The sequence below is a fragment of the Bubalus kerabau genome, chromosome 9, assembly GCF_029407905.1.
Source record: "Bubalus kerabau isolate K-KA32 ecotype Philippines breed swamp buffalo chromosome 9, PCC_UOA_SB_1v2, whole genome shotgun sequence".
In the NCBI taxonomy this organism is placed as follows: domain Eukaryota; kingdom Metazoa; phylum Chordata; class Mammalia; order Artiodactyla; family Bovidae; genus Bubalus; species Bubalus kerabau.
Window position 1 is genome coordinate 52,505,117 of NC_073632.1, and position 21,190 is coordinate 52,526,306.

Sequence of the window (21,190 nt, forward strand, 5' to 3'; positions counted from 1 at the left end):
CTGCTGAGACCCTTCTAGTAACCAACCATCTGACCGAGATGTGAGCATGGGCTTACCCATCTTCTCTCTCCCCACTCCCATTCCTCCCCTCTATCCCAGCCCTGCTCCTTTTTGAGACAGGCCGTTCTACATGGACTTGTCTCTCACCAGACTACTGCCTGAGCCTCCTAACCAGCTTCCCTGTTTCCACTTTAGCTCCCCCATTGTCTGTTCTCCACCCAGAGCAAGAGGAGCCCTTTTAAAAGGTAAACGAGTAGCAGGCCAAGAGTCAGCCTCGGGCACTGTTACAGTGACTGAAAGAACATAACTCTGGCTTCAGTGCTGTTGCTAACTCACTGAGTGACCCTGGCCAGGTGACCTTATTACCACCTGCCTCCACTTCCGTGTCTGTAAGACTGCACACCCAGGGTGACATGGAGCCAGCAGTAAATGGGGCTTGAGATGCTCAGGCTCCCACCTCCCACAGAGATGGTGGGGACAGACATTGCCGACAGGTGACCCAGCAGAGACAAAGGCTGGGAGAGGAGCTCAGTGGACTGAGGCCAGGGACAGGAGGGAAGGTCATGCCAGTTTACTTCACCCATGAAATCAGGTAATGCTTTTGCCTCCCTGGTGGCTCAGACGATAAAGAATCCGCCTGCAGTGCAGGAGACCTGGGTTTGATCCCTGGGTCTGTAAGATCCCCTGGAGAAGGAAATGGCAACCCACTCCAGTATTCTTGCTTGGAGAATCCCATGGACAGGGGAGCCTGGTGGGCTACAGTCCATGGGGTTGTAAAGAGTCAGACATGACTGAGTGACTAACACACACACCCACCCCTCAACTCCCCCCCACCCTCAGAATGCTACACACACACTACACCCCCCCAGAGTGCCAACACACACACACACACCACCGCACCACACCACACCCCCACTCCCACCCCACCCCAGAGTGCTGTCCCTTGTGGCTTTGCAGCTGTGCATCGATTTTGTAACTAAAAAGCAAAAAGTATCTTTGTGGACACTTCCTAATGAGATAGAGTGGAGTCAGCAAACTTCCTGTAAAGGGCCACATAGGAAATATTTTAGATGATGTGAGTCACCCAGGTCACTGTTAGGTTTTCCACCCTTGCCTGTACCCAGCTGTTAAAAATATAAAACCTATTCTAGGCTTGAGTACCATAGGAAAGCAGGCCATGGTGAGGTTTGCCAATCCCTCATGATAGGCGGTTGGAGTTGTATTTCTGTGGGACTCAGTTTTATTTTCTGTTTGAATGAAATTAGAAATGTGACGCGTAACCGTTTTAGTTCTCTTGAATTGATCCTCTTGCAAAACTCTTGTTAATCACTGTAGTCATACCTCATACTCTTTCCCGCTTGTTTTCAAGCACATTATAAACCTTGAGTTTTAGAGCAGCTTTCTTGCAGCACAGAATCGTGGTTCTCCAGCATGGGGTCATTGCTTTGTGTAGGAGAGCCCATTTAAAGACCATTTTGAGCTGGGTGGGCCCTTAAGTCTGCATGGATTCTGGCAATAACGCGTCTTTTGTGTGCCATTCCGAATATAGTAAGTTGTTCATTTCCTGAAGTTTTCTCCTGTCAAAACGGTTTGCCTTTGCATAGACATCTGATTCAACCTTCAGTTGAGCTGATACATTTATTCATGCTTCATTTCTAATAGCCAGATGTGAATTATTATGAAGCCCAGATTTTATAGTATTATAAACTTTCTGACTGCTTAGTTATAAACAGGCTAAGCTTGGATACAACTGATCTGTTGTAGAAACTGTCACATCCTCTGCCAGCATCTCCTGACCTCCTGAGGCTACCTCTTGCTTTTCTTCCAAACCATTGTTGTCAATAAACTTACTCAGTGCCACCCGCTTTCCAATTTTTTTTTTTTAATACTCTATAGTTTCAACATTTAGCAAAGTTCTCAAGTTGACAAGAGTAGTAGGTCTTGGAAAAATTGTCAAAAACAAAATTGATAAGCTAGTACCTGGGTATCTCTGGCTTGGTTAGATAGTACCTGGGTATCTCTAGCTTGTATCTCTAGCTTGGTTTCTTTATATCTGATATTTGGGGATCACTGGCTGCTGAGAAGCCAGGAGCCTTGGCCTGGGGTGAGTGCCCTTTCTTGACAGCATGTGATCTGAGCAGTGGTATAGCGTGTTCATTGAGAACAGATTCAAGAACTGGCTCTGCCACTTTCCAGCTGCGCAATGTTCGTCACCTTTTGAACTACTCTAAGACTTGGCCATCTGATGTGAAGAGCTGACTCATTTGAAAAGACCTGACGCTGGGAAAGATTGAGGGCAGGAGGAGAAGGGGACGACAGAGGATGAGGTGGTTGGGTGGCATCACCGACTCAATGGACATGGCTTTGGGTGGACTCCGGGAGTTGGTGATGAACAGGGAGGCCTGGCCTGCTGCGGTTCATGGGGTCGCAAAGAGTCGGACACAACTGAGTGACTGAACTGAACTGAAGACTCAGTCTCCCCATCCAGAAGGTTGGGCTGAAAAAGAACCTTCTCCATTGGAATATGAGTTCTAAATGAGTTAATACTTGGTTGGTACAGAGTGCCATGTGAGTATTACTGTTATTTATTGAGGGAAAGTATGCTTTTGCTGATACATTTTTTCAAAAATCTTTTTTCCTGCTTTTATTGAGATACAGTTGATATACAGCACTGTGTAAGCTTAAGGTGTACAGCATAATGATTTGATCTACTTGTATCATGAAGTGATCACCAGGACAAGTTTAGTTGACATCCATCAACTCATTCAGATAGGAAAAGAAAGAAGAAAACAGTTTTTTTTCCTTGGGATGAGAATTCAGGATTTTATTCTAACAACATTTATATCTCTTAAAGCAATGTCAGTTATAGTCATCATGTTGTACATTACATACCTAGTACTTAGTTATCTTATAACTGGAAGTTTGTGCATTTTGACCACCTTCATTCAGTTCCCACTTGCCTTATCTCCTTCCTGCCTCTAGTAACCACAAACCTGATTTTTCTATGAGTTTGTGGATTTTGGTTTTGTTTTACATTAGTCCACATATGAGTGAGATCATGCAGTATTTGTCTTTCTCCGTTAGACTTAATGTCCTCAAGTTCCATCCGTGTTATCACAAATGGCAGAATTTCCTACTTTTCTTATGACTGGATTACACTTGTCTGTATGTCGTCCACATTTTCTTTATTCATTCATCTGTCAGGGGACACTTTGGTCGTTTCCATGTTGTGACTATTGTAAATAATGCTGCTGTCAACTTGGGGGTGCAGATGTCTCCTCAACATAATGTTTTTGTCTCCTCAGGATATAGTCCTGGGAGTGAAATTGCTGAACGTTGCTGGTAATATTAATGGATAACACTCCATGTGGAAAATCTTATATCTGACATGCTTTGTTCATTTAAATTTTCTCTCCAGGCTTTCGTGGAGGCCCAGAACAAGATTACCGTGCCGTTTCTTGAGCAGTGTCCTATTAGAGGTTTATACAAAGAAAGAATGACTGAATTGTATGACTATCCCAAATATAGCTGCCACTTCAAGAAAGGGAAAAGGTATGTGAACTTGCTTTCATTTCATTTTCTTTTTGCTTTTCTTAAATTTTACAGTACAAATTCCAAATAACTTACCAGTTTATAAACTTTATAAACATTATAAAATCAATTCATTTCTATACTTGACTATGAAAATATATTTTTTTTTTGGTCTGTTGTCCACGTTCTTAAAAGAAGGACTAAGAAATTTGGCAGAGATGTGTCCTAGGATGAAACTAGACTGTAGGAAGTAGTTGTTATCTTGTGGCTAGTAATTGGTGAGATAGCATGATTCATAGACAGCAGTGGGGATTTATTTGCCTCTAAAATTAATCCTCTTTGGCTTATGCTACATGAAAAGACTTTATTAGATGCATTTCTTCCATCCAAGAATGGCAGTAGGCCAAGAAGGAGCACCCATTAATTCACCTCTCTTGTTCCTCTCCTTCTGACACTCACTTAAAACATAGCCTCTTGTTCGCCTTTTAAGTCTTTTTGGAACCACTACCACAAATTTACTTTAGAAATTATTAGACTCCCCCAACACAGGAATCAGCAAAGTATGCTCTGCATGCCAAGCCTCGCCCACCTCCTATTTTGCAAATGAAGTTTAAATGGCACGCAGCCATGGTCATTTTCTTGTGTGTTATTCATGGCTGCTTTATACCACAACTGCAGGATTGAGTCTGTATGGTGCCCAAAGCCTAAATAATTTGCAGTCTTGCTCATTACAGAAAAAGTTTGCCCGCCCCTTGCCCTAGGAGCATGACTAAGGAAGGGAACTGGTACATTTTAGCAAATCTGCTGTCTTCTCCATTGAAAAGAAAAAGTTACTGCTTTACTGAATATCAGTTTTCATTTTAGCATATAAAGCAGACTTTATTTAGCTGATGTGCAGAATCACAGTGAATTGTTTTAATACCTAAAGCAATTCAAGTAACAAATTCTAGGTACAGGGAGCTGGTGGGACCTTCCACTCTAGTCCCCTGGCACAGCCTATGTGCAGTTGTAGCTTTGTATGTTGTTTTTCCTTTTGTTTTTATGTGTTTGGTTTTACTCCACAACTAAATAAAGACCGTCTCTGTCCCCCAGGTATTTCTATTTTTACAATACAGGTTTGCAGAACCAACGAGTATTATATGTACAGGATTCTTTAGAGGGTGAAGCCAGAGTGTTCCTCGACCCCAACACACTCTCCGATGATGGCACAGTGGCACTCCGAGGTGAGGGCTCCATAGCCAGGCCTGCGGGAGTCCTGGGCCCGTGCTGACAGCTCTGGTGTGGGTGCAGTTGTCCCACCCTTGAGAGACCAGACAGAGCGTGAACCATATTGTGGAACAGACGCACATGCAGTGTCGGGAAAGCTGATTTCGGCACAGTATATTTAGAACACACGAGTGGTCACACCTTCTGACAGCATGAAGCAGAACTAGAGAATAATTCACACTGGACCTAAATTAGCTTCTAGGGCTTCTGGGATCTTGAAGTATCACCACCACTTCCTGTAGCATCTCTGAGACCTACCTGTATTTGGAAAAAAAATTAATTCTCTTCCTAAAGAAATTTAAGTTGTACAAAGAATGTTTTAACTGTACATGTAAAACAGGAAAGAATACGAAGTCTACTTCCTTGATAAGAAAAAGTGATGAGTTTTAAAATTTAGTTGATTGTTATGATGTTAGGATTAAAAGTATAAAACACAATCCTGTAGAAATTAGACAACTTGATCCTTTGTCCCCTGAGGATGAATAAATTTTGCTATATGCAAAAATATGTATTCAGCTGCTGTATGTCTCCTAAGTAACTTCCAAGATAAACTCCAGAGTCAATAAGATTACCCCAGTTTTGTGCCATAAACACCCAACTTTAGGGTAAGAATATTGTCTATACACTGTATCTATCTATGGTTTACAAATTGTACACTCTGAGAATCATCACTGACTAGTATTCTAGATGTTTAGTTGAGTTGGCTCAGCATATTCTATTTTTAAAAAAGCACAAGTGTAGATTCAGCACTACAAAATTGAGCAGTTGGAACTCTGAAGTCCTGTAATCGATTAGATGGGAATTAAAGAGCCCTGTTTCAGCAGATGTGTGCAAAGACCCCTTTATAAAGTCAGTTAGTCATTTAGTGCTTCCTCCTCCTCTCCCCGACTAGGCTGTATATGTAAATAATGATCCTTAGTCTAATTAGTACTGAGAGTAATCATAATCAGTATTGGAAATAAGACGCCAGCAAGTTTATTGTGAGTATTCTTTGTTGAATTTGATCTTGGAGTTGTGAAAGAATTTAATACACTGATACTGTGCAGTAATATACTCTAAATAGAAACTCATTTCATTTTAACCAAAGTCTATCTTGCAACTCACCCAGAAGGACTTCATTATAACAGGCTCTTATTTCTCCCTTCAATAATACATTCCAAAAACTTTTTTCTGTAATGTTTGTCATGTACAGGCCCTGATGGATAACATGGTAAATTAGACATGGAACTTGGTCTCAGTCTTTGAGTTTTCTGAAGACCATATTATTGGAGAAGGAAATGGCAACCCACTCCAGTATTCTTGCCTGGAGAATTCCATGGACAGAGGGGCCTGGCAAGTACAGTCCATGGGGTTGCAAAGAGTTGGACATGACTGAGCTGAAACTCCAGTACTTTGGCCACCTCATGCGAAGAGTTGACTTATTGGAAAAGACTCTGATGCTGGGAGGGATTGGGGGCAGGAGGAGAAGAGGACGACAGAGGATGAGATGGCTGGATGGCATCACTGACTCAATGGATGTGTGTTTGAGTGAACTCCGGGAGTTGGTGATGGACAGGGAGGCCTGGCGTGCTGCAATTCATGGGGTTGCAAAGAGTTGGACACAACTGAGGGACTGAACTGAACTGAACTGAGCAACTAACACAACAGACATTCAGATTCTTTTCATAGTGTGTGATTTTTTTTTAAATATACATTTTAAAGTCAAAATATTTTATTTGCATTTTCCCTGAAATTTTTTAAATTATATATAACTTATGCAGACAAAAAAAATGAATATTTACTCCATTACTTTCTTGACCCTTTTCTGTATTTATATACATATGAGCCTGGATGCTTTATAGGAATCATAAATGATTAATAAATAGGTTTTATGAAATTTTAACTTTATTTTTCACTCATAGAAGTTCCTTTCAAAATAGTAGGAAACCTCTGAAAGTAGTTTGGTTTCTTAGGATGATTTTCAGCCTCCAGTGAAGGTTAGCAGACATCATAAGAGGATATCTCTGGTGCCTGGTGCCAAATATTACACATTCTTTATGATCATAAAAGCCAATGGAAACATAAGTATTTGTCAAGAAACATTCCACAGTGGTTAGGACATTCTGTCTGTGACAGCCCCAGAGAGTGGGACATAGTGCGTTAGTCCATCAGCAGTGTTGCTTTCCGTATTTTTCACTGTCACTTTTGGAATATGCACTGCATGAGTCTTTATTGCAAACCCTCAGGCTTCATTTACCTGGGCTTTTGGTTGTCAGATGGTGTGAATGTTAATCCTTGCATGCTAGCAATTCTCAGAAAATGAGGTAGGAAGGAGTGATTTCAAGTAGTTTGGAATCCATTCCAAAAATTAGATAATGGCTCTAGTTTAGTTCTGTTATATTCAGTCATTACTCTAGAAGCAGTTTCCTTCCTCCCTTTCCCCTCCCTCTGAATATAAATAAAATATGCTGAAATCCCAGATGAGCTCTGCTTTTAAATGAGCTACTTATTGAATTATAGAAATTTTTAAATGGAAGCATCCTAGCGGTCATATAATTCGGGACGTCATTTTACAGATGAAGAAACTAAGACCTGGAAAGGTTAGAGAATTTGTCCAAGGTCATAAGACAAATTCCTGCAAGTCCTGGGTGAGCCCCAAGAATTCTCATTACCAGTTTCCTGCTCCTCCTTTTGCCACTTTCTGCCTCCATATGTGATGGAAAAACCCTTGTCAGCATGGTGGACAGTGGGCAAGGCTGGGAGTTGTGTTCCCATGTTCACTGACATTTCTCATGTGTTCCTTAGGCTATGCATTCAGTGAGGATGGTGAATATTTTGCCTACGGTCTGAGTGCCAGCGGCTCCGACTGGGTGACCATCAAGTTCATGAAAGTCGATGGTGCCAAAGAGCTTCCAGATGTGCTTGAAAGAGTCAAGTTCAGTTGTATGGCCTGGACCCATGACGGGAAGGGGATGTTCTACAACGCATACCCGCAGCAGGATGGGAAAAGTGATGGTAGGTTGAGACTTGAGATGAAGCACCTTTTTCATGAAATGAAGTGTGTCTCCACATAACTTAGAGAAGAAGCTAGACCCTATGTAGAGGTTGCTTGGTCTAGAACCATGTTTCCTTGAAGGATGTTGTATCTGTTACCATTGTTGTGTAACAGATCCTGCCAAAACTTTGTGGTTCACAATAATGACCATTTATTTTTGCTCGTGAGTCTGCAAATTGGCCAGGCAGTTCTAGGTGTAGCTGAATTCTGTCATCTACCTGTGATTAGCTGCCAGTCAATTGAACATGTCCGGGGCCTCCATGATGCTCCATGTGGTCTCATCCTCTAGCTGGCCAGCCCGGGCTTGTGTGCGCAACAGCTCTCCAAGAGAGAGCCGAAAGGCACGACCTCCTTGATGCCTGGGCTTGCTCCTGGAACATCACTTCACTGCTTTCTTTTGGCCAAAGCAAGTCACAGGGCCATTCAAGGGTGGGGAGACAAATACAGGGAATTGTGAAAAATTGGAGCCATTTTTATTGCAGTGTCTATTCTTCACAGATGTAGTCTCTCTCCCAAGAGGGTCATGGAGAAAATGGATTTTTTTAAAAAATAAAACCGACTTATTTAATGAGGTTTAATGAGTGATGATAAAGTTTTGCAGTAATCACATCTCTTCCTCTCAGAAGTTGCAGGTCATCTGTTGGTCACATTTGTCTTGACACTTTTGTCCTTGTTAACTTCCGGGGCATGTGTTCTCCTTTTCAGTTGCACAGAGATCCTGTTACGTGCAACTGGTCCCCTTTTTTCCCTTCACCTCTCACCTTCCTAGGTAGGAAGGACCCTATAGCTTGTACCTTGCTGGTACAAGCAGTCAGCATCATCTTCTTTATGCTACTCCTTATTTCCATGTGGTGCATTTTCATGATGTCTTGGTTGGCTTTACAGGTGGGTTTTACCATCTCTTTGCTGAAGATTTGGAGCTGGGGCGCAGGGTCTCAGTTACTTTTTGCAGTGTGTGGGCTAGCAGGAAGCAAGGCTAGTCCGGTGCTTTCTCCTGCACGTGCTGTCCCCTTGCCGTGAATTGCTATATCATTGGAGATACACTTTCTTTCCTCTTTTCCCCCCAGATGAGTTGGGAGTGAGTCTATTACGCTTTTCATTTTTTTCAGCTACAGTTAGCTTTTGCTGCCTTTGATTAGATTACTGTAGTACCTTTTTCTTAGTTCAACCAATGAACTACAGGAGGAGCTAAGAGTAGGCTTTTTATTCAAGGATGCTGGCTAAAGAAAGCTCTCTGTGCTCTGTGTACTGAATTAGCTGCCTGTGTTAAGAGTGCTGCTGAGTTAGAAAAGGGTTGTTTCCAAGTCCCAGGAGACCAAAAAAGTTTTATCACTAGCTGTTTCTTGTTAGAGGACAGTGTTATTAAGTTAACTTCTGGAAAAGCATGAAAATGATTATTTAACCTCAACTTCTTTTGGCAGAAATAGTTATAATTAGTAACCGTGGTTGATTTAAGAAAACCAACATCTCCCAGCTGTAATTTTGCTGTCCTCTTGTCTGGAAGACCTCAACAGCCTCTCAGGTTGTGTGGTAGAGGACTTATTGAGTGAGGCTAAGCAGTTCTGGTCCTGTGATTCTTACCAGTGTTCCTAGAAAGCCCATGGAGAATCATCAAGTACTGTAAAACTTTTTTTTTTTTATGTGATGGTATCCTCTTCCTTTTTTCCTTCAACATTTTATCAACCTCCAAAATCAGCAAATATGTGTGATTATTTCTAGGGTGATAATCAACTGATACTTAACCCTCTGTTTTTTTTAAATAGACTTAATCTTTTGTTGTTGTTGTTATTCAGTATTTTTATGCATTATAAAAATAATCATCATCATAAGTCATTACCATCTGTCACCATACAAAGTTATTACAAATTGTTGACTAAATTCCCTGTGCTGTACATTGTATTCTTGTGACATTTATTTGGGAATGGGAAGTTTGCACCTCTAATCCTGTTTACCTATATTGCCCATCCTCCCACCTCTCTCCCCTCTGGCAACCACCAGTTTGTTCTCTGTAGCTGTGAGTAGGCTTCATCTTTTAGAGCAGATTTAGATTTACACCAGAATTGAGTAGAAGGTACCAAGATTTCCCATATACCCTCTGTTCCTTATCCATGCATAGCCTCCCCCATTATCAACATCCCCACCAGAGGCTACAATAGATGAGCCTACATGGACACATCATAATCACCCCAAATCCATAGTTGACATCAGAGTTCACTCTCGATTTGGGCAAATGTATAATGATATGCATCCAGCATTGTAGCATTTTCACTGCCTTCATAATCCTCTGTGTTCCACCTGTGCATCCTTCCCTCCTCTGCCAGTCCCTGGCAACCACTGATATTTTTACTGTCCCTATAACTTTGCCTTTTCCAGAGTGTCATATACTTGGAATCATATAATATGTAGCCTTTCAGGTTGACTTCTTTCACTTACTAATGTGTATTTAAGTTTTCGCCATATGTTTTTGTGGGTCGGTAGCTCAGTTCTTTTTAGCACTGAATAACATTCCATTGTCTAGATGTACTGTAGTTTGTTTATCCATTCACCTCTGAAGTACATCTTGGTTGCTTCCAAGTTTTGGCATTTATGAATAAAGTTGCTGTTAACCCCTGTGTACAGATTTTTGTGTTGATTTGTTTGCAACTCATTTGGATAAAAAACCAGCGAACATAGTTTCTGCATCTTTTATGTTTAGTTTTGTAAGAAACCGCCAGACTATGTCCTGAAGTGGCTGTACAATTACATTTCTGCCAGCAATGAATGAGAATTCCTGTTATTCCACATCTTGGCCAGCACTTGGTGGTGTGATGTTTTCTGGGTTTTGGCCATTCTAATAGGTATGTAGTAGTATCTCCTTGTTTTAATTTGCAATTCCTTGACGCATGCTGCAGAGCATCTTTTCATATGCTTATTTTCCTGTATCTTTGGGAGGCTAAGGTCTGTTAAGGTCTTTGGCCCTTTTTAAAATTTGTTTTCTTATTTTGGTCTTTGTTTTTCTATTGTTGAGTTGTTAAAATTCTTTGTATATTTTGGATAACAGTCCTTTATCAGATGTGTCTTTTGCAAATATTTTCTCCCAATCTGTGGCTTGTCTTTTCATTCTCTTAACAGTGTCTTTCATGGAGCAGAAGGTTTTAATTTTAATGAAGTCTGACTTATCAGTATTTCTTTCATGCCTTTGGTGTTGTATCTAAAAAGTCATCACCAGACCCAAGGTCATCTAGGTTTTCTTCTGCGTTATCTTTTAGAAGTTTTGAGGGAGTTTTTTTTTTTTTTTTTTTGGACCACACAGCATGTGGGATCTTAGTCCACCAACCAGGGATCAAACCCCATGCCCACTGCAGTGGAAGCATGGAGTCTTAACCACTAGGCCACCAGGGAGGTCTCTCTTATAGGAGTTTCTTGATTGCATTTGCATTTTAAAGCCTGCAATCCATTTTGGGTTAATTTTTGCAAATTGTGTAAGGCCCCTGTCTTGATTCATTTTTTGCACGGGGATGCCCAGTTGTTACAGCACCATTTGTTGAAGGGACTGTCTTTTCTTCATTGTATTGCCTTTGTTCTTTATCAAAGATCCGTTGACTTTTTTTATGTGGGGCTCTCTACTCTGTTCTCTTGATCTGTTTGTTCTTTTGCTAATACCACCCTGTCTTAATTCCATGTAATAAATCTTGAAGTTGGGTAGTGAACGTGCTCCAACTTTGTTCTCTTCTTTGAATATTGTGTTGGCTCTTCCAGGTCTTTTGCCTCTCCACGTAAACTTTAGGATCGGTTTGTCCATGTCCACGAAATGACTTGCTGAGATTCTGACTGGGATTGCACTGAATCTGTAGATCAAGTTGAAAAGAATTGACATCTTGACAATATTGAGTGTTTTCCATAATTTATTGAGTATATCTTTCCATTGATTTATTCTTTGATTTCTTTCATCAGTTGTGTAATTTTTGTCCTATATATCTTATACATATTTTCTTAGATTTATACCTAAGCATTCCATTTGGGGAACTGCTAATGTAAATGGTATTGTGTTTTTAATTTCAAATTCCACTTTTTCATTGCTAGTATATAGAAAAGTGATTAACTATGGTATATTGACTTTGTATTGGATAATCCTATAACCAGATACTTAGCTTTTTAGATGCTTCTAGCATTGTCTACTATGGGAGGAATAGATTTTCTTAAAATTGTCAGCTGCATTTCAGTGTACATTTTTAACCCCTTCAGGCACAGAAACATCCACCAATCTCCACCAAAAGCTCTGCTACCATGTGTTGGGGACTGATCAGTCAGAAGATATTTTGTGTGCTGAGTTTCCTGATGAGCCTAAGTGGATGGGTGGAGCTGAGGTATTGTACTACCATGAAATTTTATCCACAAATAGCATCTGTCATGGATTGTGTATATAAATATTCTCTTTACATGGTGATCTTTATGGATAGTGGAAAAGAAGTTGAATATTCTTTTGTTAAAAATACTAGACCTCAAGTGTACTCTTAATAGCGAAGGTGATAAATCTTTTAAAGGTAATCTCAACATAAAAATCTCAGTACTAAAAGTAATACATGCTTATGGTAAAAATGTAAAAGTACAAAGTAACGCAAAGTAGAACATGAATATTTCAAAACTTGATCCTAATCTCAGAGATGAAGAGAGTTTTCGTCCAGAAGTTTCTTTTTACACAAGTGAGAGTGAGGGCGAAGAGTGTTTGCTTTTCTTTTTTATACAACTGTGCTCTTCATGCTTTGTGTTTACTTGTTTTTACATTCAAATGTGTGTCTTTTGGATGTTTACGCATCTCATAGATGGTTCATACCTTCCTGGTCTTGATAAGAAAGAGCCTCTGGTGAAGTGATACATCTTTGTAGTTACTCTCCCAGATTTTATTCTGCATCTTGAGAATCAGCTGTTAAAAACACTTAGAAATGCTTAGAGTAAGAATTAGGCTTTTGTCAGCTCAGATCAGATCAGATCAGATCAGTCGCTCAGTCATGTCCGACTCTGCGACCCCATGAATCGCAGCATGCCAGGCCTCCCTGTCCAACACCAACTCCCGGAGTTCACTCAGACTCACGTCCATCAAGTCAGTGATGCCATCCAGCCATCTCATCCTCTGTCGTCCCCTTCTCCTCCTGCCCCCAATCCCTCCCAGCATCAGAGTCTTTTCCAATGAGTCAGCTTTTCTCATGAGGTGGCCAAAGTACTGGAGTTTCAGCTTTTGTCAGCTCATTTATATATATATATATATGAAATATATATTTTTTAAAGATATAAAAGCATTCTCAATGTTTTCATATAGGAGGGCTATCATCCCATTCTTAGTGGGAGTGAGCAATTCACTAGAAACTTTTTAGTCCATTGAGACTCTTATGTCTTCTCTGGGATATAGTTAGAACTTTGGTATGAAAGGGGCATTTTAGATGTGAGCTTCTGAACATAGGTCTGATTCACTGGGGGATAGACTAGGAACCCACGGTATTTCAGTCCTCATTCATTAATCCACTTTATTCCACATTGTCCTTTTATTTATTTTGTTTCTCTAGAACCATAGTTGGCAAACTGTTGCCCTCAACTGAAATCTGGCCTGCTGCCAGCTTTTGTAAATAAAGTTTTCTTGGAACACAGCCACACCCATTTGTTTACTTACTCTCTGTGGCTGCTTTCAGGCTATAATAGCAGAGTTGACTTGTTGCCACAGAAGGCCACATGGCCCAAAAAGCTGCAAATACTTTCTTGCCCTTACTAGAAAAAGTTTGCCAGACTTTTAACACAGTGTGTTTACAGTGAATTTATAGGACTTACATATTACCACCTGAAGTTATGCCCTTTCATGCTTTGTCTTCCCACCTAACTTCCCCTCCTACAAGCTTTTCTTGTAGAGTTACTGTTGTCATTTTTCTCATCTATTTGTTTCTGTGGTTTTTCTGACTCTTTGTAGATTATTATACTAAGTTTTCATCTTGGTCCAGCTTCTCCTCATACCTAAGGCTTCTGCATTCTGCAGATAGTAGGTGTTTATTTATAAAATGATATAGATTTGTATCTTCATTTGCGTGAAACAATTAGGAAGGTAAATATACTACCCCAGAAAATGTCATGTTAGTTCATGTGTTTCTTTTCACCTTTTGTGGGGAGAGATGTTGATGGAGAAACATTATAGCAGACGTATTTTAATAAAGGTAAAATTATTTTATTGATACAATGAAATACAACTAAAAGTAAGTTCCAGAATACTGATCTTAACAAATTAGTCTGAAAGAAAACAATCTTCACTGTAGAATACACATGTAACTCCTTGCTCACCTCTCTTTACTAGCATTTAATTGAAGCAGCTAGTTTTTTTTGTTTGTTTTTGTTTTTAAAAATCATGGTAAAGTATAGTTAACATAAAATTTATCAGTTTAATCATCAACTAAATTTATCAGCTTAATCATTTATAGAGTACAATTGTACCAAGTGTGTTCACATTATTGCACAACCGTTACCCCTGTCTGTCTCTAGAACTTCTTCATCTTGTGAAACCGAAGCTCTGTACGCATTAAATGATAACTCTTCATCCCCTCTTCTGCCCAGGCCCTGGTAACCACCATTCTACTTTCTGTCTCTTTATATATTTGACTGCTCGAGGTACCTTGTGTAAATGTCATTATATAGAATTTATCCATTTGTGATGGAGACCTGGGTTCGATCCCTGGGTTGGGAAGATCTCCTGGAGGAGGGCGTGGCAACCCACTCTAGTATTCTTGCTTGTAGAATCCCCATGGACAGAGGAGCCTGGCGGGCTGTCGTCCATGGGGTCTCAAAGAGTCGAAAACGACTGAAGCAACCGAGCACAGACTTGGCATAAGAGCTTCAAGGTTTATTTAGATGTTATAGCATGTGTCAGAGTTTCCATCATTTTAAAAAGTGAATAATATTCGATTGTGTACATGTACTACACTTTGCTTATCCAGTCATCTGTAAGTAGACTTGGGGTGTTTCCACAGCACGATTGTGAATAATGCTGCTATTAGTAGCCAGTTTTTAAAAATAACAGTCGAAACATATCGTATTTGCATTTAACATATATATATATATATATATATATATATGTATTCAATTCTGTGGCTAGGCAACTGAAAGGAAAAGCAAATTTAAATAGTTTGAATGATCCTTCTATCATTCACTCAGTAGGTATTCACTCTATGTAGTTCATCTAGTATAATCTTTACCATAACCTTTAGAGGACAGTGATCATTTCATTGCATAGACAAAATAAAATACCTGCGAGCATGATTAGCTTGCAAATCCACAGTTGGAATTGCCTGCTGGGCATGTTAAACCCACAGCCTGTATCTTCTTAATCAGCATGCCCTCTGCCTCCCTTGACAAAAGGTAAGAGGTCATGTGAAAACAGCAGGAATGACCATTTAAAGAATGGTAGTAAACGGAGAAGGCAATGACACCCCACTCCAGCACTCTTGCCTGGAAAATCCCATGGATGGAGGAGCCTGGTGGGCTGCTGTCTCTGGGGTCACACAGAGTTGGACACGACTGAAGCGACTTAGCAGCAGCAGCAGTAAATGGAGAGCTGCATCTGTATTGCACAGAAGCAATAAATAGAAAAACAGAAATTCATGAGATGTGTCCAGCGAGTCCTGAGGAACTTTATGCTGGATGAGCGCCCCGATGAGCGGATTGTGCAGAGGAAGTCGTAAGCAAACCGGTAGGCTTAGTAGACACAAACTGCGTGTAGATTTCATTAAGCTGTATTCCAGCTGCTTGAGGGATTTTGTTAGATGTCACCCTTTCAGTGGCCGGAGTGAGTTGGGCAGGTCCTGCTGAGAGGAACTTCTGGCTACATGAGAGAATACCTTCGTCCCTTAAACACGGATGCTATAGTTCTGAGCCTACAGAAGCCTCAGGTCTACCCTGAATTGATGATTCAGTTCCAGGTCAGAAAAATCTAGGTTGTGCAAAAAGTCTCAATGTGGGAGTTTCTTGTACCTGTCAATGAAGTGTGATAAATCCCAAGACAGTCCAAGAAACAGGTGTGCTATAGGCTGGCTGGACCAGAAGTACCATGCCTGGTGCAGAGATTGTTCAGGGTGTTCACTGCACGTGAAGTAGATGGTTTCCTAACAACCCCACCCCCAACTCTTTTTTTTTTTTTTTGCTGCACTTTGTGACATATGGGATCTTTTAGTATCCTGACCAAGGATTGAACCTGTACCCTTGCAGTGGAGGCATGGAGTCTTAACCACAGGGCCACCAGGAAGTCTTCTAACAGTGTTTGTTTAGTGACCTGCACCTTAGAGGAAAGCAGTAGTCCCAATCATAACCACACTCCAAATGCACGTGCTGTGGTTGTTACTTTTATTTTTCAATAGTTGCCTTTTGTGTTAGTTACTCAGTCATGTCCAACTCTTTATGACACCATGGACTGTAGCCCGCCAGACTCCTCTGTCCATGGAATTCTTCAGCCAAGAATACTGGAGTGAGTTGCCATTCCCTTCTCCAGGGGATCTTCTGGAACCATGGATCGAACCTCAGTCTCCTGCATTACAGGCAGATTCTTTACCATCTGAGCCACTGGGGATTGTCATTTTGAATCTCGTATTTTGTGAATACACCTAACAGCGTCTCTCATTGGAGGATTCGTCACTCTAGTGACAGGGGTGGACTGGAGCACAAATCAGGAGATTTTAATTTTAGTCCTGTCTATGTGGCCTTGGGCAAGTCACATCAGCTCTCCAAGTATGTTTCTTAAGCTTCCTCAGGGCCCTTTTTCAGTCTGTGGGTGGAGAGTTTATCACAACATCTCATAGTCCCCTGGAGCCTTGGGCTTTGGGGTGTGGTTGGAGGTACATGTGGGCAGGTGGCCATCTGAGTGCATGGAGGTGTTTGAATTTCTTTGCTGAGCCTCCCTCCTCCCTTTCGGCTGCTGCATTCCAGGTTGTCTGAAGACTTCTCTTTATATCCATCTCTTCAGATGCCATCTCATGACTCGTCTCCTTCCTTCATAGAGACCTCCTCTGCCTTCCTGCATGGATAGGTCCTTCTTGCCTTGAGCTGCCCATTAAGTTGCTATCACAAAGCAGCATTGGTTTTCTCTCTGTTGCCCAGGACAGCATCTCTCCCCAGAACAGTGTCTACCACTTGGCAGAGCCCATAGCTTTCTGGACACTTTACTGTATTAGAACTGCTACTAAAGGTCTGTGCATGTGTGCTAAGTCGCCTCAGTTGTTTCTGACTTTGAGACCCTATGAACTGTAGCCCGCCAGGCTCCTCTGTCCATGGGATTCTCCAATGAAGAATACTGGAGAGAGTTGCCATGCCCTCCTCCAGGGAATCTTCCCAGCCCAAGGATTGAACTCGTGTCTCCTGAGGCTCCTGCATTGCAGGTGGATTCTTTACTGCTGAGCCACTAGGAAAGCCCTACTAAAGGTTCATTGCAGCTCAAAACAAAATATCAGGTCTCCAATTTACTTCCTGCCTCCCTCTCCCCAGCTTAGGTTTCATGAGCACATGGGGGACTAATAGGTGGAGTAGGTACTATTTGTTCCCTCTTCTTGATTATATTTTTTCCCCATAACAAAGACTTAGAGATGAGTAGTCATAGTGGCTTTGTTCATGATAGCCCCAAACTGGACACACCCAAGTATCCATTAACAAGCGCATGAGTGAATAAACTGCAGTACATCTGTTTCGCTCAGTTGTGTCTGACTCTTTGCGACCCCGTGGACTGTAGTCCACCAGGCTCCTCCGTCCATGGGATTCTCCAGGCAAGAATACTGGAGTGGGTTGCCATTTCCTTCTCCATAATGGGATACTAGTCATCAATAAAAAAGAATGAACTGTTTTTAAAATTTTTATTTTATTGAACTATTGCTATATTACTTTCTGATATACAGCAAAGTAATTTAGTTATATGTATATCTTATAGTTTCCATGGTGCTTTAGATTCTTCAGCGGCCAACAGGGGAGGAGTTGGAGAAGGGGAAGGGAACTTTTACTCCTCTGGAGCTGTTTGTCCCTGTCTCCTCGTGGCTCTCAGCCATGACTGGTGCCTGGGCACCAGCTCTTTGTGGCCTCCTTTTGCAGTGAGATCCCCTCGATTCTGGGAACCTCTGGACTTTGGAACCACACATTCCCTCGTGTGAACCTTAAATTCTGGCTGACCTTGGCTATCATCCTCCCTTCCCCCAGACCTTCTCCTCTCAGCAAAATTCCCTTGAGGTTCCTGCCTCTCTGCTGCCCCTGCTTTCCATCCTGTTTCAGCAGGGACCTTTCCAGGTACCTGGAGCTACCTACCAGCTGCCTCCCGGTGCCTCTTGTTCCAGGGGAACCCATGTCCACCGGTCCCTCCATCCTGGATGTGCAGGCAGTGTTCAGCACTGCCCTCCCCACCTGCCAGCCCAGGCCTTCTGCCCTTGGTCCCTGCACACCTCCAGCTGCTGGGATCACAGAACTGCAGCTGCCTTATGCCTCCTGGGTGTAACATGAAACATACCTGGCATCTGGCTTGGAGGGACAGTGATGTCAGTTATTATGTAAGGTAGACTGTGAGGTTTCTGTTGGAGAGCAGGGTTGTGGGAGGGTAAAAAAACCATGTTTTAGAAGATTCTTTTGGACACCCTCCACTCCACCGCCCCACGCCACCCCAAATCTATTTTAAAGTGATTTGTAGAGCATTAAAAACACACATGCACACAAAGCCAGCATTTTGAGACACTTTTCCCAGCAGAGGGTGCTCTGGAGTATAGATTCTGAAAACACATCACATCCCTTTAGCAGGGACTAAAGAGAAAATGCCCAGCCTCTTTGTGATATACAGCTGAATCCTACACTGAGGACCTAATTCTGTTGTACCTAATTCTTGGGGGAAGTTAGGAACGGGGGAGGTTTGTTTTTTAACAAAGGTAATCCTTTGGGCTTCTCTGGTGGCTCAGTGGTAAAAAATCCTACCAAGCAGGAGATACGAGTTTGATCCCTGGGTTGGAAAGATCTTCTGGAGAAGGAAATGTCTACCCACTCCAATATTCTTGCCTGGAGAATTCTATGGACAGAGGGGCCTGGTGGGCTACAGTTCATGGGGTCACAAAGAGTCGAACATGACTGAGCCACTAAACAACAAATACTGATCTTAATGTTTATCACATGTCTGCATAAACCATCTTCATATGTTCACTGTGATCCCTAGTAATTAAGATATGCATATACAGCTGACTCTTCAACAGTGTGGGGGTTAAGGATCCTAATAACTTAATCAGATTATTAAGTTAACATCCTAATAACTTAAGAACTTTGTATATGTTGTTCCTCCATGTCCACTATTTACATCCACAGATTCAACCAATCCTGGTCTTTGTCGCACTGTAGTATTTACTGTTGAAAAAAATCCGTGTGTAAGTAGAGTCATCTTACTCAAGGGTCATCTGTGTTTGTGTACATGTTTGTATATGTTACACATATGTCAACGTGTAAAATCGTTACCTAATGCTTAACTCTTTGTGGGCACTCAGGATGTACATTTCTGTACTCCTCCTTCTGCTGCTGAGGTTCATGCACATAAAGATCCTGCAGACGCTGGTGTGCCTGGCATAGCCCTATAGGGCAAGCACAGTCGAGTCCAGTGTTCCTCAGGAAACTCTGCCTCACCTGCCCCTTTCTTGTTGGATAGTTTTGGGCTTGAGCATTAACTGTTCGGCAGCTCTCTTCCTGGTCAACACAGTTCACATATTTACTCCCCAAATACCTGGAAGCCCTTACCCTAGGTCCACCACTGTGCCAAGGTCAGGTGGTACATAGGAGCAGAGATGGGCAGGCTCTGGCCCTGATGGAGGATGTTTGTCTGTAGTAAACTACACTAAATAAACATTTTTAAGTTTACAGAGAGGCTTCGGGCGGGGGTGATCCATGACGGACTTCCCATCATGTTCAGTTTGTGTGCCATTTTAAGGATACCCTTGTCCTCTTGACCTTAACTTTGGTGCTTGAACCTGAGGCTGCTGGCATATGTGCTGCTGGGTGACCCTTCACCCCCTTGTGCTGTCCCAGGGGGTGTACTTTCCCTGGCTCCTGAAGACGGATTCCATCTGTTCATCTCAGGAGAAGCGGTCCTCGTTTCAGTCCCAGGGGCACTCCTGATCGGACCGTGTGTGTCCAAGGCTCACCACTCTCGTCCTCTCTTTCACTGGCACTGCACGAAGCAATAAGCTCCGTCATGCTGCTGGATGTGCAGGGCAGAGCGTGGTGGGGAAGGCAGAAAGCCAGGAAGCCAAACTAAAGACCTGGATGTGAGAAAGGCTGCAGGGGGCACTGCTCTGAATTCATGAAACAGCTCCTGATGGGGGAGAATTGTTTTTGCCTTAGAAAATTGGATTTGTTGATCATCGCTTTTCTCAGCTGCCCCCAACCACCACCCTACAGCTCAGTAGGGGAGAAAAGAGAACAGTCAATTCTTAAATAACCAAGCTCACGTGCCAGAGAAACAATCAGGTAGATGAGAAAGAGTGACTATAACATGTTGAGACCTCCGTTGCTCATTTTACTTTGAATGTGTTTTCTTTTCTTAGAATGTTCTGATATATCTGTTTCTGGCATACCCAACAACATATTCTAGAGTGCTGGGGTTTCTTTCTTTTCTCCCTCCTTGCTGTGGTAGCACCCAGTATTGGGAAAGCTGATTTTAGGACTACCCATTAGAAATGTTTATGTCAGTGCTCATCACACTGCTTATGAATGACTACCCCGTGTGTCTGCTGCTGATGCTGTCTCCTGTTTTTATAACAAATCCATAACGAGTCCCATAAATGAAAAGCTGTCCCTTTAGGTGATTAGTTTGACATTTGAAAGTTTTCCTAGATTATGTTTTGGAAACATACATAATATTAAAGAGAAGTTGTTATGATTCACAACTACTATGAAAAGAATCCAAAAGAGTCTATGAAATAAAATTGATAGTTTTTTGCTGTGAGAGGAACATGGTTAGCTCTCAAATGCTATGAAAATCCATTGTCACTCCTTTTGTTAATTTCCCAGGCAATTTTAAGTCTTGCTGCTTTTTAGTGTACTTTTCTTATACATACAATTAATTCTTTGTGGTAATATATAAAAGACTTTTCTCACTTTGAAAAAGTGCATGTACTTTCAAGTTATGAAAAAACTTCCTGCACCCTCTTCTTGTTGGTTTCTAAGTAGAAAAAATGATATATATTAAAGAAATGTCATGTCCGTGAAGATTTGGTTATTAACACAAGACTATGTAACCATGGAGTCCAGAAGCTCTAGCATAAAACAGTTAAGAGCTTTTTTTTTTTGAAAAGGATAATAAGTTTGATGAAAGTCCACATATTCTGTATATATGTAAATATTAGTTAT

General features: G+C 41.6%; 1 protein-coding gene across 4 annotated transcripts in view; it reads left to right on the top strand.

The window, feature by feature from the left end:
- Window positions 1-21,190, top strand: part of PREP (prolyl endopeptidase) — a 133,456-nt gene that overhangs the window by 22,926 nt on the left and 89,340 nt on the right. For all 4 annotated transcript variants that reach the window (XM_055535321.1, XM_055535322.1, XM_055535323.1 and 1 more), the window contains exons 3-6: window positions 3,419-3,552; window positions 4,624-4,754; window positions 7,582-7,791; window positions 12,056-12,177. In XM_055535321.1, coding sequence (XP_055391296.1) covers window positions 3,419-3,552; window positions 4,624-4,754; window positions 7,582-7,791; window positions 12,056-12,177 — 597 coding nt within the window. The remainder of the gene's footprint in view (window positions 1-3,418; window positions 3,553-4,623; window positions 4,755-7,581; window positions 7,792-12,055; window positions 12,178-21,190) is intronic.